General features: G+C 45.0%; 1 protein-coding gene across 1 annotated transcript in view; it reads left to right on the forward strand.

Annotated features, from left to right (window-relative positions):
* Positions 1 to 23,285, forward strand: part of LOC128456776 (rap1 GTPase-activating protein 2) — a 48,813-nt gene extending 25,528 nt beyond the window's left edge. The window contains exons 3-25 of the mRNA XM_053441129.1: positions 13,195 to 13,279; positions 13,368 to 13,394; positions 13,639 to 13,686; positions 14,084 to 14,116; positions 14,276 to 14,491; positions 14,669 to 14,772; positions 14,921 to 14,999; positions 15,146 to 15,199; positions 15,287 to 15,370; positions 15,497 to 15,597; positions 15,682 to 15,811; positions 15,921 to 16,076; positions 16,304 to 16,375; positions 16,453 to 16,539; positions 16,610 to 16,756; positions 16,938 to 17,069; positions 17,193 to 17,284; positions 17,356 to 17,460; positions 18,207 to 18,315; positions 19,827 to 19,878; positions 20,019 to 20,089; positions 23,079 to 23,123; positions 23,249 to 23,285. Of these exons, the coding sequence (XP_053297104.1) occupies positions 13,195 to 13,279; positions 13,368 to 13,394; positions 13,639 to 13,686; positions 14,084 to 14,116; positions 14,276 to 14,491; positions 14,669 to 14,772; positions 14,921 to 14,999; positions 15,146 to 15,199; positions 15,287 to 15,370; positions 15,497 to 15,597; positions 15,682 to 15,811; positions 15,921 to 16,076; positions 16,304 to 16,375; positions 16,453 to 16,539; positions 16,610 to 16,756; positions 16,938 to 17,069; positions 17,193 to 17,284; positions 17,356 to 17,460; positions 18,207 to 18,315; positions 19,827 to 19,878; positions 20,019 to 20,089; positions 23,079 to 23,087 (1,993 nt within the window). The 3' untranslated portion in view covers positions 23,088 to 23,123; positions 23,249 to 23,285. The remainder of the gene's footprint in view (positions 1 to 13,194; positions 13,280 to 13,367; positions 13,395 to 13,638; positions 13,687 to 14,083; positions 14,117 to 14,275; positions 14,492 to 14,668; positions 14,773 to 14,920; positions 15,000 to 15,145; positions 15,200 to 15,286; positions 15,371 to 15,496; positions 15,598 to 15,681; positions 15,812 to 15,920; positions 16,077 to 16,303; positions 16,376 to 16,452; positions 16,540 to 16,609; positions 16,757 to 16,937; positions 17,070 to 17,192; positions 17,285 to 17,355; positions 17,461 to 18,206; positions 18,316 to 19,826; positions 19,879 to 20,018; positions 20,090 to 23,078; positions 23,124 to 23,248) is intronic.
* Positions 23,286 to 23,822: the final 537 nt, after the last annotated feature.

Genomic DNA, 23,822 nt, shown 5'->3' on the forward strand with positions numbered 1-23,822 from the left:
TCACAATACTGATCTGAACAGCTCCACATATAAATATTAGTTCAGGGTCAGAGCGCCACCTACTGATCAGTGTGAAAATTAAGTTGTGTTAACATTGTCCGATTGACACAAAATTGCTCACGCTACATCAGAGCGCCTACATGAACAGATATATATGTCTGTGCGTAATAATAGTGATGGCGCCACCTACTGGCAAACCTACTGCCGCAGAGCGCAAAACGCATTTCACGTGGAGAAGTGCATGCTCGATCGATGATGGGCGCTTGGTCATCGATCGCTCTCTCCACCGACCGCAAAAGGGCTTCAACGTGCGGGTGCTCGGGCCCGCAAGTGCTACAACGTAGCCCTAGTTATTAGGGCCCGAGCACCGAATGGTGAGAGGCCCTATTGAATCTGTAAGGATTTTTATTATTATTATTATTATTATTTCCCTTTGGGGGGCTTTTTCAGGGTCTAGACATGCTCAAAAAGTTATGAAACTTTGCAGGAAATTCAAGGTCTGCGGATATTTTAGTATTCTGGAGTAATTGGAATTGGGCGTGGCAAAATGGCTCTACAGCGCCCCCTGGAACCAGCCCCTAGGTTTCCACATAACGGATTTTCATCAAAATCTGGATATAGGTGTATCGTGACCAGTCATGAAAAAAAGTCTCATGGAGCATTATGAAAAACGCAACAGGAAGTCCGCCATTTTGCTTTTAGTGGCCATTTTGGCAATATCCCACATTTTTACTTTTACGTACTTGTCCCAGGGCTTTCATCAGATCAACTTCAAATTCAGATGAGTGTCATCACAACAAGATGGAGATAAAAAATGATTGAGGGATTTTTTTTTTATCACACCGTGTGACCGTGGCATGGCGTTAAAAATTGGTTACACGCCATCAAAACACGGGCATCTGTATCTCGGACATACATGTTCCAATCAAGTCCAAACTAGACATGTAAGACAATAGTCCCCGCCTGATGACATCTATGCATAAATGATGACTTAAAACCGCAGCGCCCCCTGGTGGCAACAGGAAATGTCTTGTTTTTTGCTTGTCTTACACTTGGATGAATTTCTCCTCATCCACTGACCTCAACCATGTCAAACTGTATCAAATGGGTCCCAAGACATTGACAATGAAGACATAAGATTACCGTGACTTTTCGTCAAACGCCATATGAATGGCGTTGCATTAAAGTTCATCAACTCGCCGTGAAACACGAAATTGCTGTAACTTCAGTGTTCATGATTCTATCTCTCTCAAACTACATGTGTGTAACAACAGCCCCCCCCTGAAGATATTCATATGGTTTTAAGAAATGGGCGTGGCAAAAAAAACTGACCAGCGCCCCCTATAGGGCAACCCCGGCACTACGATGGCCGACATTTATACAAATCTATCGGGACATGTGTCGTTTCATAACAAACAAAAAAATATCTTGGATAGGTATGCTTGACCAAACAGGGAGGCCGCCATTTTGGATTAAGTGGCCATTTTTTTTCCATATTCCACATTTTTACTTGATGCACTTGTCCCAGGGCTTTCATCAGATTAACTTCAAATTAAGATCAGTGCCATCACAACAAGATGGAGATAAAAAGTGATTAAGAGATTGACCTTTCGTCACACCGTGTGACCGTGGCGTGGCGTCTTGAGTTTGATTAAACGCCATCAAAACACGAGGTTCTGTATCTCGGACATACATTGTCCAATCGAGTCCAAACTAGACATGTAAGACAAGGGTGCCATCCTGATGACATCTACACAGAAATTATGACTTGAAATTACAGCGCCCCCTGGTGGCTTCAGGAAGTGACATGTTTTATACTTTGATGAACTGCTCCTGGCTGCTTTAGGATATACAGCTCAAATGAGCTCAGTCAAGTCATTGAATCAAGGTCAGAATTGTGACGTTTCCTCGAACCATGTAAACATTGATGTTTGGCGAAGGATCATCCTTCGCCAAAGGACACGATGTTTTCATAAGTCCACTGTGCATTGTCCTATCACTACCAAACTTCTGTCACATGATAAGAGTACAAGCCTGAACAGCTCTATGTGTCAATATTTCCTCAGTGTCATAGCGCCACCTACTGATTCGCCAGGAAACAGGAAGTACTTTGTTAATCCACTCTGAATTATCCAACCGGCTCCAAACTACTGACCTATGATCACAATACTAATCTGAACAGCTCCACATATAAATATTAGTTCAGGGTCATAGCGCCACCTACTGATCAGTGTGAATATTAAGTTGTGTTAACATTGTCCGATTGACACAAAATTGCTCACGCTACATCAGAGCGCCTACATGAACAGATAAATAGATGTCTGTGCGTAATAATAGTGATGGCGCCACCTACTGGCAATCCTACTGCCGCAGAGCGCAAAACGCATTTATTGTGGAGAAGTGCATGCTCGATCGATGATGTGCGCTTGGTCATCGATCGCTCTCTCCACCGACCGCAACAGGCTTCAACGTGCGGGTGCTCGGGCCCGCAAGTGCTACAACGTAGCCCTAGTTATTATTATTATTATTATTATTTCCCTTTGGGGGACTTTTTCAGGGTCTAGACATGCTCAAAAAGTTATGAAACTTTGCAGGAAATTCAAGGTCTGCGGATATTTTAGTATTCTGGAGTAATTGGAATTGGGCGTGGCAAAATGGCTCTACAGCGCCCCCTGGAACCAGCCCCTAGGTTTCCACATAACGGATTTTCATCAAAATCTGGATATAGGTGTATCGTGACCAGTCATGAAAAAAAGTCTCATGGAGCATTATGAAAAACGCAACAGGAAGTCCGCCATTTTGCTTTTAGTGGCCATTTTGGCAATATCCCACATTTTTACTTTTACGTACTTGTCCCAGGGCTTTCATCAGATCAACTTCAAATTCAGATGAGTGTCATCACAACAAGATGGAGATAAAAAATGATTGAGGGATTTTTTTTTTATCACACCGTGTGACCGTGGCATGGCGTTAAAAATTGGTTACACGCCATCAAAACACGGGCATCTGTATCTCGGACATACATGTTCCAATCAAGTCCAAACTAGACATGTAAGACAATAGTCCCCGCCTGATGACATCTATGCATAAATGATGACTTAAAACCGCAGCGCCCCCTGGTGGCAACAGGAAATGTCTTGTTTTTTGCTTGTCTTACACTTGGATGAATTTCTCCTCATCCACTGACCTCAACCATGTCAAACTGTATCAAATGGGTCCCAAGACATTGACAATGAAGACATAAGATTACCGTGACTTTTCGTCAAACGCCATATGAATGGCGTGGCATTAAAGTTCATCAACTCGCCGTGAAACACGAAATTGCTGTAACTTCAGTGTTCATGATTCTATCTCTCTCAAACTACATGTGTGTAACAACAGCCCCCCCCTGAAGATATTCATATGGTTTTAAGAAATGGGCGTGGCAAAAAAACTGACCAGCGCCCCCTATAGGGCAACCCCGGCACTACGATGGCCGACATTTATACAAATCTATCGGGACATGTGTCGTTTCATAACAAACAAAAAAATATCTTGGATAGGTATGCTTGACCAAACAGGGAGGCCGCCATTTTGGATTAAGTGGCCATTTTTTTTCCATATTCCACATTTTTACTTGATGCACTTGTCCCAGGGCTTTCATCAGATTAACTTCAAATTAAGATCAGTGCCATCACAACAAGATGGAGATAAAAAGTGATTAAGAGATTGACCTTTCGTCACACCGTGTGACCGTGGCGTGGCGTCTTGAGTTTGATTAAACGCCATCAAAACACGAGGTTCTGTATCTCGGACATACATTGTCCAATCGAGTCCAAACTAGACATGTAAGACAAGGGTGCCATCCTGATGACATCTACACAGAAATTATGACTTGAAATTACAGCGCCCCCTGGTGGCTACAGGAAGTGACATGTTTTATACTTTGATGAACTGCTCCTGGCTGATTTACAATATACAGCTCAAATCAGATCAGTCAAGTCATTAGATCATGGTCAGAATTGTGACATTTCCTCAAACCATTTAAACATTGAGGTGCGGCGAAGGATCATCCTTCGCCAAAGGACACGATGTTATCATAACTCCACTGTGCATTGTCCTATCACTACCAAACTTCTGTCACATGATAAGAGTACAAGCCTGAACAGCTCTATGTGTCAATATTTCCTCAGTGTCATAGCGCCACCTACTGATTCGCCAGGAAACAGGAAGTACTTTGTTAATCCACTCTGCATTATCCAACCGGCTCCAAACTACTGACCTATGATCACAATACTATTCTGAACAGCTCCACATATAAATATTAGTTCAGGGTCATAGCGCCACCTACTGATCAGTGTGAAAATTAAGTTGTGTTAACATTGTCCAATTGACACAAAATTGCTCACGCTACATCAGAGCGCCTACATGAACAGATATATATGTCTGTGCGTAATAATAGTGATGGCGCCACCTACTGGCAAACCTACTGCCGCAGAGCGCAAAACGCATGCAACGTGGAGAAGTGCATGCTCGATCGATGATGTGCGCTTGGTCATCGATCGCTCTCTCCACCGACCGCAACAGGCTTCAACGTGCGGGTGCTCGGGCCCGCAAGTGCTACAACGTAGCCCTAGTTCTTATTATTATTCTTATTATTCTCCGAACAATGAATTGGCTTTTTGAGGGCTTCAACGTGCTCAAAAAGTTTTTAAACTTTCCAGTAAATTAGAGAGTGGTGAAAATTTACGTAATCTGGAGTATTTGGAAATGGGCGTGGCAAAACGGCTCAACAGCGCCCCCTGGAACCAGCCCTTAGGTTTCCACATAAGCGATTTTCACCAAAATCTAGACACTGGTGTATCGTGACCAGTCATGAAAAAAAGTCTCATGGAGCATTATGAAAAACGCAACAGGAAGTCCGCCATTTTGCTTTTAGTGGCCATTTTGGCAATATCCCACATTTTTACTTTTACGTACTTGTCCCAGGGCTTTCATCAGATCAACTTCAAATTCAGATGAGTGTCATCACAACAAGATGGAGATAAAAAATGATTGAGGGATTTTTTTTTTATCACACCGTGTGACCGTGGCATGGCGTTAAAAATTGGTTACACGCCATCAAAACACGGGCATCTGTATCTCGGACATACATGTTCCAATCAAGTCCAAACTAGACATGTAAGACAATAGTCCCCGCCTGATGACATCTATGCATAAATGATGACTTAAAACCGCAGCGCCCCCTGGTGGCAACAGGAAATGTCTTGTTTTTTGCTTGTCTTACACTTGGATGAATTTCTCCTCATCCACTGACCTCAACCATGTCAAACTGTATCAAATGGGTCCCAAGACATTGACAATGAAGACATAAGATTACCGTGACTTTTCGTCAAACGCCATATGAATGGCGTGGCATTAAAGTTCATCAACTCGCCGTGAAACACGAAATTGCTGTAACTTCAGTGTTCATGATTCTATCTCTCTCAAACTACATGTGTGTAACAACAGCCCCCCCCTGAAGATATTCATATGGTTTTAAGAAATGGGCGTGGCAAAAAAACTGACCAGCGCCCCCTATAGGGCAACCCCGGCACTACGATGGCCGACATTTATACAAATCTATCGGGACATGTGTCGTTTCATAACAAACAAAAAAATATCTTGGATAGGTATGCTTGACCAAACAGGGAGGCCGCCATTTTGGATTAAGTGGCCATTTTTTTTCCATATTCCACATTTTTACTTGATGCACTTGTCCCAGGGCTTTCATCAGATTAACTTCAAATTAAGATCAGTGCCATCACAACAAGATGGAGATAAAAAGTGATTAAGAGATTGACCTTTCGTCACACCGTGTGACCGTGGCGTGGCGTCTTGAGTTTGATTAAACGCCATCAAAACACGAGGTTCTGTATCTCGGACATACATTGTCCAATCGAGTCCAAACTAGACATGTAAGACAAGGGTGCCATCCTGATGACATCTACACAGAAATTATGACTTGAAATTACAGCGCCCCCTGGTGGCTACAGGAAGTGACATGTTTTATACTTTGATGAACTGCTCCTGGCTGATTTACAATATACAGCTCAAATCAGATCAGTCAAGTCATTAGATCATGGTCAGAATTGTGACATTTCCTCAAACCATTTAAACATTGAGGTGCGGCGAAGGATCATCCTTCGCCAAAGGACACGATGTTATCATAACTCCACTGTGCATTGTCCTATCACTACCAAACTTCTGTCACATGATAAGAGTACAAGCCTGAACAGCTCTATGTGTCAATATTTCCTCAGTGTCATAGCGCCACCTACTGATTCGCCAGGAAACAGGAAGTACTTTGTTAATCCACTCTGCATTATCCAACCGGCTCCAAACTACTGACCTATGATCACAATACTATTCTGAACAGCTCCACATATAAATATTAGTTCAGGGTCATAGCGCCACCTACTGATCAGTGTGAAAATTAAGTTGTGTTAACATTGTCCAATTGACACAAAATTGCTCACGCTACATCAGAGCGCCTACATGAACAGATATATATGTCTGTGCGTAATAATAGTGATGGCGCCACCTACTGGCAAACCTACTGCCGCAGAGCGCAAAACGCATGCAACGTGGAGAAGTGCATGCTCGATCGATGATGTGCGCTTGGTCATCGATCGCTCTCTCCACCGACCGCAACAGGCTTCAACGTGCGGGTGCTCGGGCCCGCAAGTGCTACAACGTAGCCCTAGTTCTTATTATTATTCTTATTATTCTCCGAACAATGAATTGGCTTTTTGAGGGCTTCAACGTGCTCAAAAAGTTTTTAAACTTTCCAGTAAATTAGAGAGTGGTGAAAATTTACGTAATCTGGAGTATTTGGAAATGGGCGTGGCAAAACGGCTCAACAGCGCCCCCTGGAACCAGCCCTTAGGTTTCCACATAAGCGATTTTCACCAAAATCTAGACACTGGTGTATCGTGACCAGTCATGAAAAAAAGTCTCATGGAGCATTATGAAAAACGCAACAGGAAGTCCGCCATTTTGCTTTTAGTGGCCATTTTGGCAATATCCCACATTTTTACTTTTACGTACTTGTCCCAGGGCTTTCATCAGATCAACTTCAAATTCAGATGAGTGTCATCACAACAAGATGGAGATAAAAAATGATTGAGGGATTTTTTTTTTATCACACCGTGTGACCGTGGCATGGCGTTAAAAATTGGTTACACGCCATCAAAACACGGGCATCTGTATCTCGGACATACATGTTCCAATCAAGTCCAAACTAGACATGTAAGACAATAGTCCCCGCCTGATGACATCTATGCATAAATGATGACTTAAAACCGCAGCGCCCCCTGGTGGCAACAGGAAATGTCTTGTTTTTTGCTTGTCTTACACTTGGATGAATTTCTCCTCATCCACTGACCTCAACCATGTCAAACTGTATCAAATGGGTCCCAAGACATTGACAATGAAGACATAAGATTACCGTGACTTTTCGTCAAACGCCATATGAATGGCGTGGCATTAAAGTTCATCAACTCGCCGTGAAACACGAAATTGCTGTAACTTCAGTGTTCATGATTCTATCTCTCTCAAACTACATGTGTGTAACAACAGCCCCCCCCTGAAGATATTCATATGGTTTTAAGAAATGGGCGTGGCAAAAAAACTGACCAGCGCCCCCTATAGGGCAACCCCGGCACTACGATGGCCGACATTTATACAAATCTATCGGGACATGTGTCGTTTCATAACAAACAAAAAAATATCTTGGATAGGTATGCTTGACCAAACAGGGAGGCCGCCATTTTGGATTAAGTGGCCATTTTTTTTCCATATTCCACATTTTTACTTGATGCACTTGTCCCAGGGCTTTCATCAGATTAACTTCAAATTAAGATCAGTGCCATCACAACAAGATGGAGATAAAAAGTGATTAAGAGATTGACCTTTCGTCACACCGTGTGACCGTGGCGTGGCGTCTTGAGTTTGATTAAACGCCATCAAAACACGAGGTTCTGTATCTCGGACATACATTGTCCAATCGAGTCCAAACTAGACATGTAAGACAAGGGTGCCATCCTGATGACATCTACACAGAAATTATGACTTGAAATTACAGCGCCCCCTGGTGGCTACAGGAAGTGACATGTTTTATACTTTGATGAACTGCTCCTGGCTGATTTACAATATACAGCTCAAATCAGATCAGTCAAGTCATTAGATCATGGTCAGAATTGTGACGTTTCCTCAAACCGTGTAAACATTGATGTGCGGCGAAGGATTTTCCTTCGCCAAAGGACACGATGTTATCATAACTCCACTGTGCATTGTCCTATCACTACAAAACTTCTGTCATATGGTCAGAGTCCAAGCCTGAACAGCTCTATGTGTCAATATTTCCTCAGTGTCATAGCGCCACCTACTGATTCGCCAGGAAACAGGAAGTACTTTGTTAATCCACTCTGCCTTATCCAACCGGCTCCAAACTTCTGACCTATGATCACAATCCTGATCTGAACAGCTCCATATATAAACATTAGTTCAGGGTCATAGCACCACCTACTGATCATTGTGAAAATTACATTGTGGTAAAATTTTCCAATTGACACGAAACTGCTCACGCTACATCAGAGCGGCTACTTGAATAGATCTATAAGTCTGTGTGTAATAATAGTGATGGCGCCACCTACTGGCAAACCTACTGCCGCAGAGCGCAAAACGCATGCAACGTGGAGAAGTGCATGCTCGATCGATGATGTGCGCTTAGTCATCGATTGCTCTCTCCACCGACCGCAACAGGCTTCAACGTGCGGGTGCTCGGGCCCGCCAGTGCTACAACGTAGCCCTAGTTATTATTATTATTATTATTATTATTATTATTTCCCTTTGGGGGGCTTTTTCAGGGTCTAGACATGCTCAAAAAGTTATGAAACTTTGCAGGAAATTCAAGGTCTGCGGATATTTTAGTATTCTGGAGTAATTGGAATTGGGCGTGGCAAAATGGCTCTACAGCGCCCCCTGGAACCAGCCCCTAGGTTTCCACATAACGGATTTTCATCAAAATCTGGATATAGGTGTATCGTGACCAGTCATGAAAAAAAGTCTCATGGAGCATTATGAAAAACGCAACAGGAAGTCCGCCATTTTGCTTTTAGTGGCCATTTTGGCAATATCCCACATTTTTACTTTTACGTACTTGTCCCAGGGCTTTCATCAGATCAACTTCAAATTCAGATGAGTGTCATCACAACAAGATGGAGATAAAAAATGATTGAGGGATTTTTTTTTTATCACACCGTGTGACCGTGGCATGGCGTTAAAAATTGGTTACACGCCATCAAAACACGGGCATCTGTATCTCGGACATACATGTTCCAATCAAGTCCAAACTAGACATGTAAGACAATAGTCCCCGCCTGATGACATCTATGCATAAATGATGACTTAAAACCGCAGCGCCCCCTGGTGGCAACAGGAAATGTCTTGTTTTTTGCTTGTCTTACACTTGGATGAATTTCTCCTCATCCACTGACCTCAACCATGTCAAACTGTATCAAATGGGTCCCAAGACATTGACAATGAAGACATAAGATTACCGTGACTTTTCGTCAAACGCCATATGAATGGCGTGGCATTAAAGTTCATCAACTCGCCGTGAAACACGAAATTGCTGTAACTTCAGTGTTCATGATTCTATCTCTCTCAAACTACATGTGTGTAACAACAGCCCCCCCCTGAAGATATTCATATGGTTTTAAGAAATGGGCGTGGCAAAAAAAGTGACCAGCGCCCCCTATAGGGCAACCCCGGCACTACGATGGCCGACATTTATACAAATCTATCGGGACATGTGTCGTTTCATAACAAACAAAAAAATATCTTGGATAGGTATGCTTGACCAAACAGGGAGGCCGCCATTTTGGATTAAGTGGCCATTTTTTTTCCATATTCCACATTTTTACTTGATGTACTTGTCCCAGGGCTTTCATCAGATTAACTTCAAATTAAGATCAGTGCCATCACAACAAGATGGAGATAAAAAGTGATTAAGAGATTGACCTTTCGTCACACCGTGTGACCGTGGCGTGGCGTCTTGAGTTTGATTAAACGCCATCAAAACACGAGGTTCTGTATCTCGGACATACATTGTCCAATCGAGTCCAAACTAGACATGTAAGACAAGGGTGCCATCCTGATGACATCTACACAGAAATTATGACTTGAAATTACAGCGCCCCCTGGTGGCTACAGGAAGTGACATGTTTTATACTTTGATGAACTGCTCCTGGCTGATTTACAATATACAGCTCAAATCAGATCAGTCAAGTCATTAGATCATGGTCAGAATTGTGACGTTTCCTCAAACCGTGTAAACATTGATGTGCGGCGAAGGATTTTCCTTCACCAAAGGACACGATGTTATCATAACTCCACTGTGCATTGTCCTATCACTACCAAACTTCTGTCACATGATAAGAGTACAAGCCTGAACAGCTCTATGTGTCAATATTTCCTCAGTGTCATAGCGCCACCTACTGATTATCCATGAAACAGGAAGTACTTTGTTAATCCACACTGCCTTATCCAACCGGCTCCAAACTTCTGACCTATGATCACAATCCTGATCTGAACAGCTCCATATATAAACATTAGTTCAGGGTCATAGCGCCACCTACTGATCAGTGTGAAAATTACATTGTGGTAAAATTTTCCAATTGACACGAAACTGCTCACGCTACATCAGAGCGGCTACTTGAACAGATCTATAAGTCTGTGTGTAATAATAGTGATGGCGCCACCTACTGGCAAACCTACTGCCGCAGAGCGCAAAACGCATGCAACGTGGAGAAGTGCATGCTCGATCGATGATGTGCGCTTGGTCATCGATCGCTCTCTCCACCGACCGCAACAGGCTTCAACGTGCGGGTGCTCGGGCCCGCAAGTGCTACAACGTAGCCCTAGTTATTATTATTATTCAGGCAAACAAATTGGCTTTTTGAGGGCTTTAACATGCTCAAATTCTTACCAAGATTAGCAGAAAGTTAGAAAATGGTGAAAATGTACGTATTCTGAAGGAATTTTCAATGGGCGTCGCAAAATGTCTCAATGGTACCCCCCCCCCCCCGAGACCCCCGGAACGTGTTCACATTGACCGATCTAAACAAAAATCGGTACACAGGTGTATCATGAACATGAATCGTTTTAATTAATAATTGTTTATTATACGTTTATTATTTTAACAATCATATTTTATGATCATTATTAATAAGCCAACATCAAGTCTGCCTATTATTGCACAAAATGAGTGAAGCGGAGGAAGAAGAGGCAGATCCAGTGGATGGCTCTAGTTCCCCTTGACGGTGGTTGAGACTTTTATTCTGGGTTCTGATGTGAGCCTGCCAGAGAGGTGGCATCATGCACAGGATTTTCATATGGTCTCTTTTTCAATATTAATCCATGATTTACTGATCAGCAAATAAGAATAAGTGTCATATTCAGAGCTTCTCTATCGAAGCTAATTCTCGTCTGTGCTGATCTCTCTCTCTCTCTCTCTCTCTCTCTCTCTCTCTCTCTCTCTCTCTCTCTCTCTCTCATGTTTGTTATTCAAACAGAGGGAATCTGTCACAAGTCATTTGTCAAACTGAAATAGAAGCAGGAAATAAAACAACTACAAAGTGAAACGTTTTTCATCCAATAACTAAACAGTCTTTTGCTCACAGATAGTTTCTCATTGGTTTAGTTTCACACCTGGTTTGGTTCAGAGCTTCAGACTCTTCAGTTCAGTGTGAACCTGAACATCAGGTGTGAATGGTTCCTCACAGCAGAAGAGGAGTTTACAGGACAAGTTCAACATTAGAACAGGAAGCTTCTTTTAGCTTCAGTGTGTGAAGCCCAGAGCAGTGTGTGTGTGTGTGTGTGTGTGTGTGTGTGTGTGTGTGTTGGACATGATGTTATCTGCTGTGACATGCAGCTGTCAGTGGAGATAATGAACCAGCTGAGAGTCGGGTTAAAAATGAAACTGGTTTCATTTCAAACTGAAGGTCAGGAGGTTTACATCACACACATACACACATATTTGTATTTCTATAGCTGTGAGGACACTCACCCTCATGAACTGAAGTCTCCACATGCTCCTCACATGTTCCTCACATGTTCTGCAGGTTCTCTATGTGAGAACAAATGTCTGAGTCAGTGTCTCTGGACATGTTCTGGATCTTCTCCTGCAGCCTCCTGGTAACATGTGTGTAACATGTCAGAGTGAGTCCATGTGAGGAACCAGCAGGACAATGTGTGGAAGCTTCCCAGAGAGCGAGTGGACGTGTTGATGAGGTTTCTAACACGTGACGTGAAACCTGAAGAACACAAACATCTCAGGATGAAGAAGAGGAGTCGGACACGTAGAAGATGAAGACGTCCACTTGGAAACACGAGGAGATTCCAGATCTTCTGGTGATGAGGGCCGACTCCGGTGTGGATGAGCTGGAAACAACAACACTGATCTTTCCACAGCAGAGTTTATACGTCATGTCCCGCCTCCTGCTGCTCTACAGGCTCCGCCCCTGCTGCTCTACAAGCTCCGCCCCTCACCTGGATGTCCCCACATGTTCCTGTTTGAACGAGTCGGACCCGACAACCTGCTGCTGCTTCACAGACACTCACTACAGGAAATGAACAGATATGGTTTCACTGAGTTCATGTGTGAAAACAGATTCTTGTTCAACACCAACAACAAATCTTAACCCTAAAAAAATTTACTTGAATTGTCAAATCTGGTCAAGCGGTGGTCCTCATAACGATAGAAAGATGTACACACACACACACAGTGACCTTTGCCCTCTCAGCAGGTAACTTGTCTTCGTGACCTTTCTGTTCGTTCTCAGGATCCAGGATCAGCTTCGTGTTTCTGACGACGAGTCAATTCCGGTTGAAGAAAAACCAGAGAGAGCTGTGATGAGCTGAATACATAAAAAGCATCAGTTATAATAACTAAGGTTTTATTGAATATTAAAAGATGGTTGTTACCGTGTTAGAGTCCTGCAGGGGTCAGAGGTGGAAACGCTCTCAGCTCAGCAGGAAGTGAACATTTTGTGCCTGAAGGTGTTTTGGCTCAGAGAACTCCCATGACCCCCCCCCCCCCCCCCCCCCCCCCTTATTCAGTTATAAGGATTGTGTGATGTTGATCGTTGATCCTGATGATTTTTGTCACAGTAAACAGGAACTACTGACCATCTCCAATGTTGCTGTGGCAGAGTGCCCCCCCTCTCCGCCTCGCACCGCACCCCCCACCATGAAGGTCAAACACACACACACACACACACGCATACACACACATAATTTTAACTCAACATTAACCACACTTCTCTCTCTCTCTCTCTGTCCAGTCAGCTAATTTCTTTGACCAGATGGAGGTAAGAACTGTGTGTGTGTGTGTGTGTGTGTGTGTGTGTGTATGTGTGTGTGTGTGTGTGTGTGTGTGTGTGTTTAAAGAACTTCTAAACCCTGTCTGAGACGAGTGCGCAGCAGTTGCCCTGTTTCCTCCTTCCTTTGATCAAAACCTTTTATAAAAGTTATGATAATTGATTTGTGTCCTCAATGGAACGAACAGACTCTCTCAGTTCTGTCCTCTGTCCTCTGTCTCTGACCCTGATGCAGCAGGTACCAGAGGCTGCAGAGATGAAGGCCGTCCCTCAGAGACAGAAGGCACGTCTGTCCGTCTTCAAGTCCTCACGTCTGTCCGTCTTCAAGTCCTCACGTCTGTCCGTCTTCAAGTCCTCACGTCTGTCCGTCTTCAAGTCCTCATGTCTGTCCGTCTTCAAGTCCTCACGTCTGTCCGTCTTCAAGTCCTCATGTCTGTCCGTCTTCAAGTCCTCACGTCTGTCCGTCTTCAAGTCCTCATGTCTGTCCGTCTTCAAGTCCTCACGTCTGTCCGTCTTTAGGTTCTTTTCATTTATTTGCTCATAAAAAGCAGAGAAGACCTGAAATGAGATTTAACGTCGTGACTGAGACAGTGTCTGTGTCCTCATCAGGTTCATGTGTTTGTATGTGTGTTGAATACACGTGTGTGTCAGTGTGTTACCTCCTTGTCTTTGTCTTTCAGGACGACTACATTCCTTATCCCCGGATTGAGGAGGTGAGACTGAACATCGTCACGTCTGTTTCCTCTGAACACAGACGTCTGCAACGTTCTCACTAAGTCCTCTGTGTGTGTGTGTGTGTGTGTGTGTGTGTGTGTGTGTGTGTGTGGGGTGTGTGTGTGTGTGTGGGGTGTGTGTGTGTGTGTGTTGTGCAGGTGTTGGAGAGGGGGGGGCCGTACCCTCAGGTGATCCTGCCTGAGTTCGGAGGTTACTGGATCGAGGATGCTGAGGCTCCTCATGCTGCGGGGGAGGAGGGGGGAGCGCTGGGAGGAACAGAGGAGGAAGCAGAGACGCCTGCAGGGCATTATGGGTACCGACTGGAGGAGAGGGACGAGGCGGTGCGGGCGTACAGGAAGCACTTCCTAGGCCGGGTGAGGTCAGAGAACGTCAGGAACTTTAACTGAGCAGGAGTCAACGCGTGACATCACTTCCTGGTTCTGTTAGGAGACATGATGAGGTCACAGTCACACTTCCTGTTTGCTTTTGTAGTATATACGTGTTGTTTGTTTACATGTGACTATTTGTTTACAAGTGACTGTGTCTCTCAGGAACATCTCAACTTCTCATGTTCGCTGAGCATTCTGGGAAATCTGCTATTGTCAGTGAGACACGAGGAGGAGAGGGAGCAGGAGTACCTGCACGTTATCATCAGGTACACACACACAAACACACACACACACACACACACACACACACACACACACACACACACACAGTTTGTAAGATGTTCAAACGTGAATGTTTCTTTTGTAATAACTTTGATTTCACTCCCATGTTCCTCTGTTAAACTGTCTCGTCAGGTCTCGACTAAAAAGTGTTTATCAGAGACTGACACTGACCGAACTGACCGACATCCCCAGTGTCCCAGAGCTCGCCAAGGTACACACACACACACACACACACACACTCACACACATACACACACCCACACACACTCACACACATACACACACTCACACACATACACACACTCACACCTTTGTGAGTTTAAACTTCGTATTTATAACGTTGTCTTTGTGGAGAAGCTGTTGTGTGATGAAGCCACAGATCTGAGGTTCAGTCCCGTCCTCTACCCGAAGGTGAGGCTCCACCTCCTGCTCTTTCCTTCCCTGTCTGTCGTCCTCTGACGTCTTCATGTTGGACTGATTCTGTCAAACTGTCTCCAGGCGTCGCAGCTGATCTTAAACTATGACGAGCACCAGGTCAACAACACGTTCAAGTTCGGAGTCATTTTACAGAGATTTGGACAGGTACCATGTGACATCACACAGACATGTTATATCACAGTCAGTGACGTGTGATGAGGACATGTGAGCTGAGCCTGTGATGAGGTGAACATGTGATGAGGACATGTCATGGGGTCCCGTGTCCCTCAGGTGTCGGAGGAGGAGCTGTTCAGGAACACGGAGGAGACGTCAGCGTTCACAGAGTTCCTGCAGCTGCTCGGAGACACAGTCGAGCTGCAGGACTTCAAAGGGTCAGAGTCACAGCCAGATACCATGAAGCTTTAATTAGGATTATTTGATTAATCAGAGAGAATCGTCCTCCTCTCTCTGTACAGTTTCCGGGGGGGTCTGGACGTGTCCCATGGACAGACGGGTTCTCAGTCCGTCTACACTGTCCACAGACAACAGGAGATCATGTTCCACGTCTCCACCCGACTGCCTTTCACCGAGGGAGACGCACAACAGGTAGAAAACCAGCAGAGCGATCACACACAACACAAGTCATTGATGAACGTGACACTGTAACATGTGATACGACAGTGTGACACGGGATAATGTGAAAATAAAACTTCAGCTTCAGAGGAAACGCCACATAGGAAATGACATCGTGGCGATGGTGTTCCAAGAAGAAGCCACGCCGTTCGTCCCCGACATGATCGCCTCCAACTTCCTCCACGCCTTCGTCCTGGTGCAGCTGGACCCGCCCGGCTCGGGCAGCACCAGCTACAAGGTACAAACAATCTGATCAGAAACGGATCTGTTGACACGTAAACAGATACAAACTGAAACACAGTCAGTGACACACAATGACACCGGCTCAGAGGGGACGACAATATGATGTAAGAACACAGGTCTGGACGATTTCAGATTATTTAATGAGGAAAAGTTACAAACTGATTTTTTAATTAAAACATGTCACTGAGATTTTTGTTGATCAGAAACTGTTGTGATTGACAGGTGTCCGTCACAGCACGAGAAGACGTCCCTCCGTTTGGCCCTCCCCTCCCAAATCCAGCCGTCTTTGAGAAGGTGCCATGTGTTTTCATGGTTTTGGTCAAACCTGAAAAAAGATGTGAAACATTTAATAATGAGATGTTTTCCTTCAGGGTCCAGAGTTCAGAGAGTTTCTCCTCACGAAGCTCATCAACGCTGAGTTGGCCTGTTACCAGAGCGAGCGCTTCGCCCGACTGGAGGTGAAGCACCTGAGGACTCATCTGGAGACACTGAATCATTCCTGCAATGAACGTTTGTATTTGTTTTCAGGAGCGTACTCGCGCCGCCCTGCTGGACAGCCTCCACGACGAGCTGCAGAGACGCTCCCAGAGCATGCTGGGTATATCCTCAGGTCTGGAGGAGGACGCTCGAGCGGACAACGGACACCCCCACGGAGGACTGCTGGAGTCCATCAAGGTTTGTACTTTACAGTTTGGTACGTGTCCCATCGGCAAACACAGAGGAGGCAGGGTTTAGGACCTATACTGCATCCAGCCACCAGGGGCGATCCAGAGGATCTGGCTTCACTTTGAGGAGCCTTCACGTTGTTAGAGCTCAGAGAGGTTTGATGCCGGTGTGTCTCTCTCTCTCGTCCCAGAGGGCGATGCGAGGACGGAGCGTCTCCATGGAGACGATGTCACGCGGCGCGGCCGGTCTGCCCACCAGTCTGAGTGGGGGGGGTCTGCCCACCAGTCTGAGTGGGGGGGGTCTGGCACACATGAGCATGGAGGTGAGCAGAGGTCGAAGTCGTCTTCCTCATGATCATGAATGTTGTTGCTTAAGTGTCGGTGTGTGTTAACAGCTGGTGTGTGTGTGTGTGTGTGTGTGTGTGTCTGTGTGTGTCTGTCGTCAGTGTAACGTCCGGTCTCCTGTGAAGCGGCGCTCGGGGCTTTTTCCTCGTCTGCTGAGCATCGACAGCCAGACAGAGAAACACAACCAGCGAGGGTAAAGTTCTATTTGAGACAGAAGCTCCTCCTGAATCCAGGCGTGTCCAACATGTCTGTCCTGTCCCTCAGTGTCCTCAGCGAGCAGAGGAGCTTCGACAGCTGCCAGCCCGCCCCGGGGGGGGGCTCCGAGCTGCCGTCCAATCCCAGCTCTCCAGAGGCGGGACAACGGGACAGGTGAGTGAGAAGCAGGCTCCTCCTCGTTGGATCCTTTCTTCATTTTGAGCGTTTTCTTGCTCAGCAGCTTCATCAGAATCACAATAAGTTTTACTCTCACCTGACCTGCAAGTGGCGGTAGCACGACACATAACGAGCAATGTGCCAACAAAAGCAGTGAAGAAGAAGAAGAGCATCAGCTGGTGAACAAAAAATGGTTTTCCTGGATTTGACTCTAAACACGGTAAACACAAAGACTTCAATAAGGAATCTAAACTATCTTTGAGTTCCCTTTAATTTGTGAGATTAATGGAGGAAACTTTACATTATTGAAGTCATTATTTATTAATGAGAGAGCAAAAGCTACAAATTCAATATTGATTTGATCAACATTAAATTCACCTGTTTGCTCTGAAAGCAACTGCTCACTGACGTTTACACCTTCGAGTGACCGTGAACAGTTTGAGAAGCTTTCAGAATTTGAAAAATCATAAACAATGAGTCTGAGTCTTTGTTAAGGTAAAGTCAAGTTTACAAAATGCAGACAAAGTATTATCTGTAAGTTCCACAGGGCTTCATTTTAGATCCCCCGTTGTTTTCTGTGGACACGCGGCTCATGCTCTGATTGTTTGAGTTGAAGATAAGACGTTAAACTATGACAATAAGTTTATTTTAATGTTTAATTAATATTATTCTTACTGAAAATAAGAATTCCCAAACATGTAGAAATCCGGTCTGAATCCCCGGTGTGTGTTTCTTCCCGGTAGGATTCACGTGAAGGAGAGCAGTCGAATCTCCAGGTCAACGTCCAGCAGCTGCAGCTTCGGTCCAACAGCTGACGACCCCCCCCTGCTGAGGCCTCACAACACCACGCAGGTGAACCACACGGTGGCGCTAGAGTCACATGATCATTACAGCTCCTGTGAAACAGACGGTAGATATTTGATATCTCATGTTTAAGTGTGTCTGGTAAAAACATGAAGCTATGGAAGAACTGCTGTGGATATTGATTGGTCGTTTACATCAGTCAGAAGCTCTGAATGTGCGTCAGCGCCCCCATGTGGCAGAATCGACTGTAGCCAGCAGCTCAACATCTGCTCTCTGTTGTCTAGGACTCTCTTCACCAGCTTCGTGTGCGCCTGTACAAAGGGTTAGATGATGATTAACACGTTTGCATAACGTCCATTTTCACTTCCTGTTCCTCACAGTCAAGGTTCAGTTTTCTGCTCAACACATGAAGTATTTTCACATTAAAGGCCTCAGTATGCTTCTCCGAGTCCGTTGCGGACTGACGGACGGACGGACCCTTTTTGATTTATAGTTCTACGAGCCTTTTTGTTGAGAAAATAATTCACCGCCAGAACAGTAGATGGCGAAACGGAGGTCGAGCTTAGACAAGCCTACCTCATGAGGTATATAGAAGAAGTCCACGCTGGTTTATTTACGTCCTCCCGGCTCCTCACACACAGTGAACGATGGCAACTAACAGAAAAAGGATGTTGATGACGCGACAGTTTAAATAAAGTGACACCCAGCGAGTCAAAAGGCTTTTGTTATCGTGCCTTAGCGCAGCGGTTCCCCGGTCTTGTTTCCGAACTGCGTTGCTAATTCAACAGCTTGAAGCTACACGGAGGCAGCTAGCTCCCCCCCCCCCCGCCCCCCCCCCCAGCTTCCACACACAGTCAGCACGGACACCCGATACTAGCTACTACCAAGTGTTTGCTTCTAACCTGACGGTGTTTGAGAAACAGTGTCATGAGCCGTGGGATTAAAGTCAGCGGGTTGTTGCGCTGTTCCCACCGCAGTTAGCATGGTGGCTAGCCCGCTAGCCCCGTTATCAAAGTTCGTTATAACCTCATGTGACCGTACACACATGCTGTAAGTGCTCTAACCAGCCACCGTCAGCCGGACAACGCCGCTGGCTTAACACACTTGTCACATTAATCATAGAGTCGTAGTTGTGATTTTGGTTTATTGTGATGTAGGGAATGGAACAGGAAGTTTCCATTCCGAAATGCTGGCGTTAGCGGACCAATCACAGCCAAGTGCTATCCGTGGGCTGTCCGTCATTTCGACGTGTAGTTAGAAAAATGAGAGCTGCACGAAAAGCTCTGCGAGGAGCCGGAGAGGCACGGAGAGGGCGTTCCACGTTGGAGAGGGCGGTCCTATCTGTCCGTGTCCGTCAAAACGCAGAAGCATACATTGGCCTTAAGAGCCTGTTACAGTAATAAGAGACAGACTGGAGGGCTTTTAATGTGGAGTGTTCAAAAGTGAAATTACTATTGTTGAATTTTAATTTATTGTTTCTGAGGTGAATTTATTCACAGTACCTGAAACGTTTCAAATGTAAACAGAGAAGATGAAGTTTGTTCTGTTTCTGTCTTCAGGCTGCAGAGGGTCAAAGTTCAGGTCCCCTCATTGTCTGTCACAGCCCAATAGGTAACACACACAAGCACACACAACACTCACACACAAACGCACGCTCACACACTTACACACACCCACTACAAACACAAGCTCACACGCACACAGACACACTTTTCATATGTCTGTTAGTTATTGTGCTTGTGTGTTTTCAGAGACGAAAAACAAAAACTCTCCGAGATCAAATCTCAAGTTTCGATTTGACAAGCTGAGCCACTCTGCTACAGTGAGTGAGACCCCAACACACACACACACACACACACACACACACACACACACACACACACACACACACACACACACACACACACACACACACACACACACACACACACACCAATCATATTCGTACAAAAGGATTCAAACATTTCTCAGAGCTTGAATACAGCTTAGTGACTCATGGGTACAAGAAACATCTCCTACTCCAAACAGCAGGACGACCTAGAGCAGCTGATACAGAGCAGAACTTTGCTAGTTGTTTAGATCGTGTCTTACTAAGTCCTGCCAGTCGTAGTCCATTGACCGAAAGCTTATGGACATGCCCCAGACTTCCAAATATCAATACTACCAGCTTACATGTATAGCCTAGGTCTCTTATTTTAGCAGCAATGGGCTGGTATTTGGTCAACTTGTCAAGGAAGGCTATGTCCATATAGAGGTCATAGACACAGGCTACCTCCAGGACTACTACCTCCCTTTTAACCTTGTCCAAGAAAACAACATCAGGGGTGTTAGGGATGTTACAGAACACATCATCAGACCTGTTGAACCAATCTGGCATTAGTCGAGAGTGTTTGTACATTGACACATTTGGGGGGAATACTCCCTTAACAGTGCTTGAATACTCCATTAACAGTACTTGAATACTCCATTAACAGTACTAGAATACTCCCTTAACAGTACTTGAAATGAGGTCGACAATGCGGTCATGGCGTGCAATATAGAGTCCTTTGTACTTATTACAGCCATTAACAATATGAGCAATGGATTCTAAATGTTGGTTGGGATTAGAATGCATTATACAGTGTGGGTGATGATTATTAGGGTACCACAATGCAAGATTGTATTTAGTTGGCAACACCTGAAGTCTGGCTTTAACAGTAAAGCAGAGGATGTCCTCTCCCACAGAGGCGTTCCTGTACATTGTATGAGAGACAGAGGTCAGTGAAGTCAAGGCAGGCCACCTCTCCCTGCAGTCTCAGTCCAGTGTAGTTCTGTCTCTGCCTGTTTAATGTTCAGGAGGGACTTTCTTGCTGTTGTGTTGTGGAGTGTGTGTTGTGTCCCATTGTGTATACAGTAGCCTCCACATTGACCGCTGGCTCTGTGACAACTGCATCAGATGCGTCTGGTGCAGTGGGTGAATTTCCTTTCACCCATTTCAGTCGAAGTGCCGCTCTGTTGCACAGGTCATGAGGTCCGGCCAGTCTGACCGACAACCGTAACCAGCAGCTTGGGTATCCAGCTTGCCATTACCTTTCCTCCTGAAGCCCAGGAAGTTCTCCTGGCCAGTATTTGCCAAAGGGACCTTTCTCCTCCTGAGGTCCAGTAGGAGGGAGGCTCTGGCTAGCTCTCGAACGGCAGCATCGTCATTATTTAGCATCCTGATGAGGTGTGTCAGCCTTGTAGTGGTGTAGGTCCACTCCACATTAGGGACACCGAGCCCCCCCTCTTTGTGTGAGAGGAAGAGTATATCCCGAGTGGAGTGAGTGTTCAGTCCCAGCCATCTCCTGACAGCTTCCACTGTTTTATTGTTCATGTCTTGTCGGACATTCTGTGGGATGTGGACATTCACAAAGAGATGTTGTATCTTTGCCAGGGCCACTTCTCTGATGGCCTCCAGTTTCATGACTACAGGGAGGGGTGAGGAATCAATTAGATCAATTCTGTTCTTATAGTTACAGGATAGCTTCTGTATTTGCTCACCCCACTCGCCTGCAATGTTGAACTTATGGCCCAGATAGGTGTAAGTCTCGTGACGAGAGTAGACCCTGATTGGTTGACCCATTAGTGTGAAAGTGGGAGGTTTATCTGACTTCGCTTTGTACCAGCGGTTACCACCGCTGCGTCGTTCATAGAGTGTTTTACCTCCAGCTTTGACCAGAGCAGAAACTCATCTGCTCTGCCCAGCATGTTGGTAATAACACTCTCATCCCGAGAGGACATCTCCACATCATCAGCGTACCCCTGGACAGGGTTTGGGGATCTGATTTGTGGTGGTGCACACTGACAGAGCCATTTCAGCCACTGGTTGATGGCAAGAATGAAGTTATCAGCACTCCAGGGGAAGCCTGTTTTAATCCCTACCTGGAGGGGTACAGGCTCTGTGAGCTGGTCTCCACAGATGACTTGAAGATCCCTTGTACACGTCTGTGATGATGTCCACAAAGGGTTGAGGTAGATGGATTTCTTCCAGTGTGCGGAGCATCATATTGTGAGACAGTGTCCTAAAGGCATCTCTACAATCCAGGAATACAGTGTAGAATTTACATGATTCATGTTTGAAGTCATCAATTCCAGTTTTAAGGCAAAACACATGTTCATGCCTTGTCTGTCTATGTAGGCTTTTTGTTTAGGTGAGAGAGTGCCTGTGTCTATAAGCCATGGGAGGATGCGGGCAAGAAGACATTTCATGAGGACTTTGTAAAAAGTGGGGAGTAGAGAAATGTCTCTCCATGTAGATGGATCATTTGGAATATTGTCTTTCTTTGGTATTCTATGTATGAGGGCCCCCTTCCATGAACTAGGTGCCTTTCCATTAATTAGACAGATATTAAATATATTAGCGAGAGTTTGGGTGGACCAGGGTTTTGTGGCTTTAATGGTTTCGTATGTCATCCCATCATATCCACCAGCTGTGTTGTTTGGTAGCTAGGACACAACTTTGTCCACTTTATCAAAAGTGAAGTTAGCTGTGGATGGATAATAGTCTGGAGCAACTGACTCTATGCTATTGGCCCAGGGGGGCGGGGTCACTGATTCAGAAGGGGCTGATTGACATTTGGCCAAATAATGTTTATACACATCACTAGTATCATTAACAGTGGACGGGGGAGAAGGAAAGGTACTATTATTGAGAATTACACACACACACACACACACACACACACACACACACACACACACACACACACACACACACACACACACACACACACACACAGAGAGAAACCCACACTTAGAGGATGATGATGATTTTCTCTTTGTGTTGTCATCAGGGACACTAGACTCAGGAACCTCAGCAGTGGGTCACGAGCTCTGAGGTATAAACACTCTTATTCTGCACGGGAAAATGAAACATAAATTATTTATTTTTATTTGTATTATTATTTGTTCTTTTTGAAATATTTTCAATTTGCTCTGAATTATATAATCTGTCTCATTGCAGTTTCCATCACAACATCGAGGAGGAGGAGGAGGAGGAGGAGGAGGAGGAGGAGGAGAAGGAGGAGGAGGAGGAGGAGGAGAAGGAGGAGGAGGAGGAGGAGGAGGAGGAGGAGGAGAAATCTGATCACAAACGCACCTGTGTGCCGACTCATTCCTGAGCTCATCACATCAACAATAAATATCTGAACCCAACATGTCTTTACAAAGGAGGACAAAACTAAATGCGTCCAAACAGCAGAGAAAGACAGAGACTCAGTGTTTGACAGGAGGCCTGGTCCTGGTCCTGGTCCTGGTCCTGGTCCTGATTCACTTTTTCTTTTCACTGGATTGATTACAGTTGAATTCTAAAGTGTTGTTATTGATTAAGATTAAATTTATTTATCATGTTTAAATATTAATTCAGACGTGATTCTGAACGTATTTAATTCACGAGAATAGTTTTATACTTTTACTTGGGTATTTCTACACTGTGGTACTTTTCCTGAAGTAATCTGAGTACTTCCTTCATCACAGGTTGCAGTCAGTGTAAATACAATAGATTTGTATTAATCACGTTCTTTGTAAAAGTAAACACC

Source organism: Pleuronectes platessa, chromosome 15 (genome assembly GCF_947347685.1).
Source record: "Pleuronectes platessa chromosome 15, fPlePla1.1, whole genome shotgun sequence".
Lineage (NCBI taxonomy): Eukaryota > Metazoa > Chordata > Actinopteri > Pleuronectiformes > Pleuronectidae > Pleuronectes > Pleuronectes platessa.